General features: G+C 48.1%; 1 protein-coding gene across 1 annotated transcript; it reads right to left on the bottom strand.

Moving 5' to 3' along the window:
- Window positions 1–7016: 7016 nt before the first annotated feature.
- LOC146560086 (uncharacterized) lies at window positions 7017–7643 on the bottom strand (the record flags this gene model as incomplete). The annotated part of the gene is made up of 1 exon (XM_085244396.1): window positions 7017–7643. A coding segment is annotated over one exon (627 nt), but the record flags the coding sequence as incomplete, so codon positions are not given.
- Window positions 7644–13218: the final 5575 nt, after the last annotated feature.

The following is a 13218-nucleotide window of genomic DNA, read 5'->3' on the forward strand; positions in this document are numbered from 1 at the left end:
GTCAGGAGTTTGGGGAACTGGGGAAGATCGTGGTCCCTGGTCCTGGTCCTGGTCGTTGGTGTTGTTGAGAGAGTTGGAGGCAAATAGGGACCCCTCTTCTTGCCTCAGATGTCTCTCCTTTCTGAGGCTCTTCCTGGGTGGGGGCAGATGGAGCTCCTCCTCAAGGTTTCTGCTGGGCTTTGTCTGTTCTTGGAGTACTGTTTGTTCCTCTTTATGAGATAACTCCTCGTTTATCTCAGCCTTGGCACCAAGCACAGATGGATGACGTATGGAATAAAACAAGTTGGAGGTGAACAGTTTCACCCCTGACTTGTTAAAATTAAATCCATTTGCTTTAAACAGATGCCTGCGTTCCCAAAAAATATTAAAGTTGTTGATAAAATGCACTGAGTGGTCAGCACATGCTGATATAAGCCATTTATTCAGTGTAAACAACCTGCTGAATCTCTTGTCTCCTCCTCTGACCGGCGGTACAGGTCCACTGATGAATACAGCTGCATTCAGAGAGTTTGCAGTATTTAATAATCCAGTAAAGTGCAGGTTTCAGATCTCACCGAGGACGGTAAGTGACGAGTAAGGTAAGCGACCCATGTTGTAGGTGACGTCAGACGCCGGAGAATTGGCGGAAAAAAAAGCAAATGGTAGCATAAAGCTTAACAAAGGTTTTTCAAACTTCAGTATTACCAAATATACTAATCAATTGTCATATAACTAACAACATCTGTTCTATCATCTCTAACACCCTGGAGGACAACGGGGAGAGTTTAGACGCTCTCCAAGATTACATCGACCGCTGTTTTCAAAATTTAGTAATGAAGAAGGCCCAGAGTGCATCCTCCCCGGCCAAAATTGAGACGCCGTCATCGAAGAGATGTCGCCCGGCAGACTCCCCCAGTACAACATTGCCTGCCGGCAAAGACATCGCAGACATCCTGGAGTCAATCGACAAGCGATTGTCCAGTTTCGATGCGAGGCTGTCCCTGGTGGAGATTTTACACCGGGAATTTAAATCTCTGAGAGAATCCCTGGAATTCAGCCAGCAGCAGGTGGAAACGCTTGCCGCTGAAAATACCACGCTACGGGAGTCGGTCAAATCTCTCACCGATAGCGTGACCCAGCTAAACATTGAAAATAAAAACATAAAAGAGTCCGTTATCGATCTACAAGCCCGTAGCATGAGAGATAATCTTGTGTTTTCTGGTATTCCAGAATCTGCCGGAGAGGACGCGGAGGCAACGGTGAAAAGCTTCATCAAAATCCACCTGAAGCTGCCGGAGGACACCGTAAAGAGCATCGACTTCGATAGAGTACATCGCTTGGGGGGCGTGAGGTCGCGGACCGGGAGACCACAGCCTATTGTGGCCAAATTCGGTCAATTCAAACAGAAGGAACAGGTGAAGAGTCGCGGCAGAGAGCTGAAAGGAACGGACTTCAGCGTGAACGACCAGTTCCCCAAAGAGATCCTGGAACGACGCAAGGTCCTGTTCCCAGTTCGACGTAGCTTCATCCAGAAAGGCTCCCGTGCTGTCATCACCGTGGACAGGCTCTACGTGGACGGACAGCTCTACCGCGACCCCGGCACCACACCGTGGTTATATTGACTGCACTCCAGATAAGAACCCGCTACACTCTTTTCTTATTCATTCACACTTTCTCCTTTAACATGGGTTTAACCTAGTAATATCAATATGATGTCATAGCAGATATAACACCGTCACCCTCCGTCATTACTTTAATTGGAATGTTTCCGTTTCGTTTTTTTTTTTTGTTGCTCACAGTTCATGTGGTTTCTTTCTTTCTCTTGTCTTTCACTGCTGTGATCACCTACTTCCCCACTCACCTACAAACAACACCCTCTATTTCTCCATATTTTCACACCACGATCACGCAAACACATCCGCTCAACGGCAGCACATTCACAACAGCCTCACAGCACGCACAGACTTGCAGGACACATAACACAAGCCACGCTTGTTCATATTAGTGAATATTCACACACATAGTCAGACTTATGGAGCCTCTCACCACACTTTTTTTTCTTCTCTCTCTCTTTCTATTTACAAACAAGGGATGTTTCCACATTCTCTCCACCTGTCTAAACGAAACACCCAGCGTACATCATTAGACATACACACACAATTATGGGCATGCTGAGGTTTGTCACATGGAATGTAAATGGAGCTGGCACCAGAGGAAAGAGGTTAAAGATATTTAACCAGCTTAAAAAACTACAGGCAGATGTTGTTTTATTACAAGAAACTCACAGACCTGTCACAGGTTTAAACGAACTTAAAACACCTGAGTTTCCTAACGTGTTTGCAGCCTGTTATAATTCTAGACAACGGGGAGTTGATCTGAACCCGAGCGGTGCTCTGTTATTGGACTTCTGTGCTAACCACAGTTTGGCCATAACGAACACCCTGTTCGAACATAAGAGTGTCCATAAGTGCACGTGGCACCAGGATGCTCTAGGCCGTAGGTCGATGATCGATTTTGTAATCGTATCAGCAGACCTGCGACCATATGTTCTGGACACTCGGGTAAAGAGAGGGGCTGAGCTGTCAACTGATCACCACCTGGTGGTGAGTTGGATCAGGTGGCGGGGGAGGACGCTGGACAGACCTGGTGCACCTAAACGCGTAGTGAGGGTGTGCTGGGAACGTCTAGCAGAGGCCCCAGTCTGCGAGATCTTCAACGCACACCTCCGGCAGAGCTTCAACAGCATTCCGAGGGAGACTGGGGACATTGAGTCCGAATGGACCATGTTCAGCGTCTCCATTGCCGAAGCTGCTGCATTGAGCTGCGGCCGCAAGGTGGTGGGTGCCTGCCGTGGTGGTAATCCTCGAACCAAATGGTGGACACCAGAGGTGAAGGGAGCCACCAGGCTGAAGAAGGAGTCCTATCGGGCTTGGTTAGCCTGTGGGACTCCGGAGGCAGCCGACGGGTATCGACAGGCCAAGCGGAATGCAGCTCGGGCAGTGGCTGAAGCAAAAACTCGGGTGTGGGAGGAGTTCGGAGAGGCCATGGAAAAAGACTTTCGGACTGCCTCGAAGAGATTCTTGCAAACCGTCAGACGTCTCAGGAGGGGAAAGCGGTGCTCTACCTGCACTGTGTATAGTGCTGGCGGAGCGCTGCTGACGTCGACTGAGAAAATTGTCAGGCGGTGGAAGGAATACTTCGAGGACCTCCTTAATCCCACTGACACGTCTTCCGAGGAGGAAGCAGAGTCTGGGGATGAGGGGAATGACCCGCCAATTTCCGGGGGCGAGGTCACTGAGGCAGTTAAACAACTCCTTGGTGGCAGAGCCCCTGGTGTTGATGAGGTCCGCCCCGAGTTCCTGAAGGCTCTGGACGTTGTAGGGCTGTCCTGGTTGACACGCCTCTGCAATGTTGCGTGGAGATCAGGGGCAGTACCTGTGGACTGGCAGACCGGGGTGGTGGTCCCCATGTTTAAGAAAGGGGACCGGAGGGTGTGTTCCAACTACAGGGGGATCACACTCCTCAGCCTCCCTGGGAAAGTCTATGCCAGGGTGCTGGAAAGGAGAGTTCGTCCGTTAGTCGAACCTCGGATACAGGAGGAACAATGCGGTTTTCGTCCTGGTCGCGGAACACTGGACCAGCTCTTTATCCTCTCCAGGATACTTGAGGGTGCATGGGAGTTTGCCCAACCAGTCTACATGTGTTTTGTGGACTTGGAGAAGGCATTCGACCGTGTCCCTCGGGGTGTCCTGTGGGAGGTGTTGCGGGAATATGGGGTGTCTGGCCCATTGCTACGGGCCATTCGATCCCTATACAACCGTTGCAAGAGCTTGGTTCGCATTGCCGGCAATAAGTCGGACTCGTTCCCGGTGGGTGATGGGCTTCGCCAGGGCTGCCCTTTGTCTCCGGTTCTGTTCATAATTTTTATGGACAGGATTTCTAGGCGCAGCCAAGTGGCGGAGGGCTTTCGCTTTGGTGGCCTCAGAATCTCATCTCTGATTTTTGCAGATGATGTGGTTCTGTTGGCTTCATCGGGTGAAGGCCTCCAGCTCGCACTGGAACGGTTCGCAGCCGAGTGTGAAGCAGCGGGAATGAGGATCAGCACCTCCAAATCTGAGGCCATGGTTCTCAGCCGGAAAAGGGTGGAGTGCCCACTCCGGGTCGGGGATGAGTTCCTGCCCCAAGTGGAGGAGTTCAAGTATCTCGGGGTCTTGTTCGCGAGTGATGGGAGAAGGGAGCCGGAGATCGACAGACGGATTGGGGCTGCAGCTGCAGTAATGCGGACGCTGCACCGGTCCATCGTGGTGAAGAGGGAGCTGAGTGTAAAAGCGAAGCTCTCAATTTACCGGTCGATCTACGTCCCTACCCTCACCTATGGCCACAAGCTGTGGGTAGTGACCGAAAGAATGAGATCGCGGATACAAGCGGCAGAAATGAGCTTCCTCCGAAGGGTGGCTGGCCTCTCCCTTAGAGATAGGGTGAGAAGTTCGGCCATCCGGGAGGGGCTCAGAGTAGAGCAGCTGCTGCTCCACATCGAAAGGAGCCAGCTGAGGTGGTTCGGGCATCTGACAAGGATGCCCCCTGGGCGCCTCCTGGGTGAGGTGTTCCAGGCATGTCCCACTGGGAGGAGGCCCCGGGGCAGACCCAGGACACGCTGGAGAGATTATATCTCTCGGCTGGCCTGGGAACGCCTTGGTATTCCCCCGGACAAGCTGGAGGAGGTGGCTGGGGAGAGGGAGGTCTGGGCCTCTTTGCTTAGGCTGCTGCCCCCGCGACCCGGTCCCGGACAAAGCGGATGAAGATGGATGGATGGACAACGGGGAGTAGCAATTTTAATACATAAAAATGTTAATTTTACAGTACTCGATACAGTTATAGATCCAGAGGGTAGATTTCTAATTATTAAACTATCAATATTGAACAAAAAACTATGTATTGTAAGTATATATGGTCCAAATGTTGATGAACCCTCATTCTTCCACGGATTTTTAGTGCACTCTCTGAACACCTCGATTGCACACTCATTCTTGGCGGTGACCTCAACCTTGGACTAAATGAAGAAATGGATAGGCTCAACACAACAGAAACTCAGCGCAATTGGCAATCCACAAATATAATCAAACAGTATATGAGCGACTTTGGCCTTCGCGATGAATGGCGCTCCCTTCACCCCAACAGTAAGGAATATACGTTTTTCTCGCATGTTCATCACTCTTACTCTCGTCTGGATTATTTTCTGGTCAGCAGCTCACTGCTGAGTTACATTTCAGACACTGATATTCATCCTATAGCTGTCAGCGATCATGCTCCTGTATCTTTAACACTAATGCACAAGAATAATACTACGCCAAGTAAAAACTGGAGATTTAATACATCATTGCTTAAAGATGAAGACTTTATTAAATATTTTAAAAAGGAATGGACTTCATATTTAGACTTTAATGACACTCCCGGAATATCTGCTTCTGTTCTATGGGAAGCAGGGAAAGCTGTGATGAGAGGTAAAATAATTTCTTTCTCATCACACAAAAAGAAAGAAGAAAACAAAAATATTCAGGAATTAGAAAAAACCATCAAATCGCTAGAAGAAGCCTACGCGTGCGACCAAGATCAGGAAACATTGAACAAAATACGCAAGACAAAACTAGAATTAAATGAAACTATTAATAAAAAAACACAATTCCTTATACAAAGACTTCGCTTGCAGAATTTTGAACACAGTAACAAATCAGGTCGATTTCTAGCTAACCAGTTAAAAATAAATAAAGAAAAAAACAACTATATGTGCTGCTAAAGATTTATCGGGGAACACAATATATGACCCTGGAAGAATAAACAACATTTTTAGGGATTTCTATGAAACTTTATTCTCACCACAAATAAACCCATCTAAAAATGAAATTAATCTGTTTCTTGACAACGTAATTCTTCCAAAATTACTAGACAGTCAAGCAATGGAACTGGATTCGCCACTGACGCCAAGTGAACTCCAGGAAGCCCTGATAAGTATGCCCAATAATAAGGCTCCAGGTCCAGACGGCTTCCCTGCAGAATTCTACAAAGAATTCTGGACAATTCTAGCACCAGTATTCCACGGAATGTTGCAGGAAATCGAGGAAAATGGCAGACTACCACCAAATATGAATTCTGCCAACATTAGTCTCCTGCTAAAACCAGGCAAAGACCCTTTATTTCCCTCAAGCTATCGTCCAATTTCTCTTTTAAATGTAGACCTTAAAATAATCTGCAAAGCTCTCTCAAAGAGATTAGAGAAAATAATAATAATAATAATAATAATAATAATAATAATAATAATAAATTTTATTTATGAGCGCCTTTCAAGTCACCCAAGGACACTTTACAATAGGATAAAACACTTAGTAAAACAATGGCAGAATAAGAACAATAAAATAAAGCACAAGATAAAATGAACAAACAGTGGATTCACAGTGAATATGCAGATTTGAACAGATGAGTTTTGAGTTGGGATTTAAACTGGGGGAGAGAACCAATATTTCTTATTTCAGGGGGCAGAGAATTCCACAACCTGGGAGCAGAGCAGCTGAAAGCTCTGCTTCCCATGGTGGTGAGGCGGAAGGAAGGTACAGTAAGCTGGACAGAAGAAGAAGAACGAAGTGAACGGGCAGAACAAGTGGTGGTTAACAGGTCAGAAAGGTAAGAAGGAGTGAGGTTATGAAGGGCCTTGAAGGTGAGCAGAAGAAGTTTGAAAATTATCCGGAATTTCACAGGGAGCCAGTGAAGTTCCTGAAGAACAGGGGTGATGTGCTGGTAGGAGGGGGTTCTGGTGATAATGCGAGCAGCAGAGTTCTGAACCAGTTGAAGCTTATGGAGGGATTTTTGGGGGAGACCATGCAGAAGAGAATTGCAGTAGTCAATACGGGAGGTAAGAAGACTATGTACAAGAATGGACGTAGACTGGGTGGAAAGAGAAGGAAGCAATCTGTTAATGTTACGTAGATGGAAGTAGGCAGAACGGGTGAGGTTATTGATGTGTGATTTATAAGAAAGTGAACTGTCTAGGATGACACCAAGGCTCTTAACCTGAGGAGAAGGGAGAACTGTGGGGAGGAGGGAGAAAGGGAGGGGGAGGAGGGTGATGGGGGTGATGGCCTGTCAGGAGTTTGGGGAACTGGGGAAGATCGTGGTCCCTGGTCCTGGTCCTGGTCGTTGGTGTTGTTGAGAGAGTTGGAGGCAAATAGGGACCCCTCTTCTTGCCTCAGATGTCTCTCCTTTCTGAGGCTCTTCCTGGGTGGGGGCAGATGGAGCTCCTCCTCAAGGTTTCTGCTGGGCTTTGTCTGTTCTTGGAGTACTGTTTGTTCCTCTTTATGAGATAACTCCTCGTTTATCTCAGCCTTGGCACCAAGCACAGATGGATGACGTATGGAATAAAACAAGTTGGAGGTGAACAGTTTCACCCCTGACTTGTTAAAATTAAATCCATTTGCTTTAAACAGATGCCTGCGTTCCCAAAAAATATTAAAGTTGTTGATAAAATGCACTGAGTGGTCAGCACATGCTGATATAAGCCATTTATTCAGTGTAAACAACCTGCTGAATCTCTTGTCTCCTCCTCTGACCGGCGGTACAGGTCCACTGATGAATACAGCTGCATTCAGAGAGTTTGCAGTATTTAATAATCCAGTAAAGTGCAGGTTTCAGATCTCACCGAGGACGGTAAGTGACGAGTAAGGTAAGCGACCCATGTTGTAGGTGACGTCAGACGCCGGAGAATTGGCGGAAAAAAAAGCAAATGGTAGCATAAAGCTTAACAAAGGTTTTTCAAACTTCAGTATTACCAAATATACTAATCAATTGTCATATAACTAACAACATCTGTTCTATCATCTCTAACACCCTGGAGGACAACGGGGAGAGTTTAGACGCTCTCCAAGATTACATCGACCGCTGTTTTCAAAATTTAGTAATGAAGAAGGCCCAGAGTGCATCCTCCCCGGCCAAAATTGAGACGCCGTCATCGAAGAGATGTCGCCCGGCAGACTCCCCCAGTACAACATTGCCTGCCGGCAAAGACATCGCAGACATCCTGGAGTCAATCGACAAGCGATTGTCCAGTTTCGATGCGAGGCTGTCCCTGGTGGAGATTTTACACCGGGAATTTAAATCTCTGAGAGAATCCCTGGAATTCAGCCAGCAGCAGGTGGAAACGCTTGCCGCTGAAAATACCACGCTACGGGAGTCGGTCAAATCTCTCACCGATAGCGTGACCCAGCTAAACATTGAAAATAAAAACATAAAAGAGTCCGTTATCGATCTACAAGCCCGTAGCATGAGAGATAATCTTGTGTTTTCTGGTATTCCAGAATCTGCCGGAGAGGACGCGGAGGCAACGGTGAAAAGCTTCATCAAAATCCACCTGAAGCTGCCGGAGGACACCGTAAAGAGCATCGACTTCGATAGAGTACATCGCTTGGGGGGCGTGAGGTCGCGGACCGGGAGACCACAGCCTATTGTGGCCAAATTCGGTCAATTCAAACAGAAGGAACAGGTGAAGAGTCGCGGCAGAGAGCTGAAAGGAACGGACTTCAGCGTGAACGACCAGTTCCCCAAAGAGATCCTGGAACGACGCAAGGTCCTGTTCCCAGTTCGACGTAGCTTCATCCAGAAAGGCTCCCGTGCTGTCATCACCGTGGACAGGCTCTACGTGGACGGACAGCTCTACCGCGACCCCGGCACCACACCGTGGTTATATTGACTGCACTCCAGATAAGAACCCGCTACACTCTTTTCTTATTCATTCACACTTTCTCCTTTAACATGGGTTTAACCTAGTAATATCAATATGATGTCATAGCAGATATAACACCGTCACCCTCCGTCATTACTTTAATTGGAATGTTTCCGTTTCGTTTTTTTTTTTTGTTGCTCACAGTTCATGTGGTTTCTTTCTTTCTCTTGTCTTTCACTGCTGTGATCACCTACTTCCCCACTCACCTACAAACAACACCCTCTATTTCTCCATATTTTCACACCACGATCACGCAAACACATCCGCTCAACGGCAGCACATTCACAACAGCCTCACAGCACGCACAGACTTGCAGGACACATAACACAAGCCACGCTTGTTCATATTAGTGAATATTCACACACATAGTCAGACTTATGGAGCCTCTCACCACACTTTTTTTTCTTCTCTCTCTCTTTCTATTTACAAACAAGGGATGTTTCCACATTCTCTCCACCTGTCTAAACGAAACACCCAGCGTACATCATTAGACATACACACACAATTATGGGCATGCTGAGGTTTGTCACATGGAATGTAAATGGAGCTGGCACCAGAGGAAAGAGGTTAAAGATATTTAACCAGCTTAAAAAACTACAGGCAGATGTTGTTTTATTACAAGAAACTCACAGACCTGTCACAGGTTTAAACGAACTTAAAACACCTGAGTTTCCTAACGTGTTTGCAGCCTGTTATAATTCTAGACAACGGGGAGTTGATCTGAACCCGAGCGGTGCTCTGTTATTGGACTTCTGTGCTAACCACAGTTTGGCCATAACGAACACCCTGTTCGAACATAAGAGTGTCCATAAGTGCACGTGGCACCAGGATGCTCTAGGCCGTAGGTCGATGATCGATTTTGTAATCGTATCAGCAGACCTGCGACCATATGTTCTGGACACTCGGGTAAAGAGAGGGGCTGAGCTGTCAACTGATCACCACCTGGTGGTGAGTTGGATCAGGTGGCGGGGGAGGACGCTGGACAGACCTGGTGCACCTAAACGCGTAGTGAGGGTGTGCTGGGAACGTCTAGCAGAGGCCCCAGTCTGCGAGATCTTCAACGCACACCTCCGGCAGAGCTTCAACAGCATTCCGAGGGAGACTGGGGACATTGAGTCCGAATGGACCATGTTCAGCGTCTCCATTGCCGAAGCTGCTGCATTGAGCTGCGGCCGCAAGGTGGTGGGTGCCTGCCGTGGTGGTAATCCTCGAACCAAATGGTGGACACCAGAGGTGAAGGGAGCCACCAGGCTGAAGAAGGAGTCCTATCGGGCTTGGTTAGCCTGTGGGACTCCGGAGGCAGCCGACGGGTATCGACAGGCCAAGCGGAATGCAGCTCGGGCAGTGGCTGAAGCAAAAACTCGGGTGTGGGAGGAGTTCGGAGAGGCCATGGAAAAAGACTTTCGGACTGCCTCGAAGAGATTCTTGCAAACCGTCAGACGTCTCAGGAGGGGAAAGCGGTGCTCTACCTGCACTGTGTATAGTGCTGGCGGAGCGCTGCTGACGTCGACTGAGAAAATTGTCAGGCGGTGGAAGGAATACTTCGAGGACCTCCTTAATCCCACTGACACGTCTTCCGAGGAGGAAGCAGAGTCTGGGGATGAGGGGAATGACCCGCCAATTTCCGGGGGCGAGGTCACTGAGGCAGTTAAACAACTCCTTGGTGGCAGAGCCCCTGGTGTTGATGAGGTCCGCCCCGAGTTCCTGAAGGCTCTGGACGTTGTAGGGCTGTCCTGGTTGACACGCCTCTGCAATGTTGCGTGGAGATCAGGGGCAGTACCTGTGGACTGGCAGACCGGGGTGGTGGTCCCCATGTTTAAGAAAGGGGACCGGAGGGTGTGTTCCAACTACAGGGGGATCACACTCCTCAGCCTCCCTGGGAAAGTCTATGCCAGGGTGCTGGAAAGGAGAGTTCGTCCGTTAGTCGAACCTCGGATACAGGAGGAACAATGCGGTTTTCGTCCTGGTCGCGGAACACTGGACCAGCTCTTTATCCTCTCCAGGATACTTGAGGGTGCATGGGAGTTTGCCCAACCAGTCTACATGTGTTTTGTGGACTTGGAGAAGGCATTCGACCGTGTCCCTCGGGGTGTCCTGTGGGAGGTGTTGCGGGAATATGGGGTGTCTGGCCCATTGCTACGGGCCATTCGATCCCTATACAACCGTTGCAAGAGCTTGGTTCGCATTGCCGGCAATAAGTCGGACTCGTTCCCGGTGGGTGATGGGCTTCGCCAGGGCTGCCCTTTGTCTCCGGTTCTGTTCATAATTTTTATGGACAGGATTTCTAGGCGCAGCCAAGTGGCGGAGGGCTTTCGCTTTGGTGGCCTCAGAATCTCATCTCTGATTTTTGCAGATGATGTGGTTCTGTTGGCTTCATCGGGTGAAGGCCTCCAGCTCGCACTGGAACGGTTCGCAGCCGAGTGTGAAGCAGCGGGAATGAGGATCAGCACCTCCAAATCTGAGGCCATGGTTCTCAGCCGGAAAAGGGTGGAGTGCCCACTCCGGGTCGGGGATGAGTTCCTGCCCCAAGTGGAGGAGTTCAAGTATCTCGGGGTCTTGTTCGCGAGTGATGGGAGAAGGGAGCCGGAGATCGACAGACGGATTGGGGCTGCAGCTGCAGTAATGCGGACGCTGCACCGGTCCATCGTGGTGAAGAGGGAGCTGAGTGTAAAAGCGAAGCTCTCAATTTACCGGTCGATCTACGTCCCTACCCTCACCTATGGCCACAAGCTGTGGGTAGTGACCGAAAGAATGAGATCGCGGATACAAGCGGCAGAAATGAGCTTCCTCCGAAGGGTGGCTGGCCTCTCCCTTAGAGATAGGGTGAGAAGTTCGGCCATCCGGGAGGGGCTCAGAGTAGAGCAGCTGCTGCTCCACATCGAAAGGAGCCAGCTGAGGTGGTTCGGGCATCTGACAAGGATGCCCCCTGGGCGCCTCCTGGGTGAGGTGTTCCAGGCATGTCCCACTGGGAGGAGGCCCCGGGGCAGACCCAGGACACGCTGGAGAGATTATATCTCTCGGCTGGCCTGGGAACGCCTTGGTATTCCCCCGGACAAGCTGGAGGAGGTGGCTGGGGAGAGGGAGGTCTGGGCCTCTTTGCTTAGGCTGCTGCCCCCGCGACCCGGTCCCGGACAAAGCGGATGAAGATGGATGGATGGACAACGGGGAGTAGCAATTTTAATACATAAAAATGTTAATTTTACAGTACTCGATACAGTTATAGATCCAGAGGGTAGATTTCTAATTATTAAACTATCAATATTGAACAAAAAACTATGTATTGTAAGTATATATGGTCCAAATGTTGATGAACCCTCATTCTTCCACGGATTTTTAGTGCACTCTCTGAACACCTCGATTGCACACTCATTCTTGGCGGTGACCTCAACCTTGGACTAAATGAAGAAATGGATAGGCTCAACACAACAGAAACTCAGCGCAATTGGCAATCCACAAATATAATCAAACAGTATATGAGCGACTTTGGCCTTCGCGATGAATGGCGCTCCCTTCACCCCAACAGTAAGGAATATACGTTTTTCTCGCATGTTCATCACTCTTACTCTCGTCTGGATTATTTTCTGGTCAGCAGCTCACTGCTGAGTTACATTTCAGACACTGATATTCATCCTATAGCTGTCAGCGATCATGCTCCTGTATCTTTAACACTAATGCACAAGAATAATACTACGCCAAGTAAAAACTGGAGATTTAATACATCATTGCTTAAAGATGAAGACTTTATTAAATATTTTAAAAAGGAATGGACTTCATATTTAGACTTTAATGACACTCCCGGAATATCTGCTTCTGTTCTATGGGAAGCAGGGAAAGCTGTGATGAGAGGTAAAATAATTTCTTTCTCATCACACAAAAAGAAAGAAGAAAACAAAAATATTCAGGAATTAGAAAAAACCATCAAATCGCTAGAAGAAGCCTACGCGTGCGACCAAGATCAGGAAACATTGAACAAAATACGCAAGACAAAACTAGAATTAAATGAAACTATTAATAAAAAAACACAATTCCTTATACAAAGACTTCGCTTGCAGAATTTTGAACACAGTAACAAATCAGGTCGATTTCTAGCTAACCAGTTAAAAATAAATAAAGAAAAAAACAACTATATGTGCTGCTAAAGATTTATCGGGGAACACAATATATGACCCTGGAAGAATAAACAACATTTTTAGGGATTTCTATGAAACTTTATTCTCACCACAAATAAACCCATCTAAAAATGAAATTAATCTGTTTCTTGACAACGTAATTCTTCCAAAATTACTAGACAGTCAAGCAATGGAACTGGATTCGCCACTGACGCCAAGTGAACTCCAGGAAGCCCTGATAAGTATGCCCAATAATAAGGCTCCAGGTCCAGACGGCTTCCCTGCAGAATTCTACAAAGAATTCTGGACAATTCTAGCACCAGTATTCCACGGAATGTTGCAGGAAATCGAGGAAAATGGCAG

Source organism: Mchenga conophoros, linkage group LG14 (assembly GCF_057382185.1).
Source record: "Mchenga conophoros isolate Kocher_MC1m ecotype Shallow Benthic linkage group LG14, M_conophoros_male_GT1.1, whole genome shotgun sequence".
In the NCBI taxonomy this organism is placed as follows: domain Eukaryota; kingdom Metazoa; phylum Chordata; class Actinopteri; order Cichliformes; family Cichlidae; genus Mchenga; species Mchenga conophoros.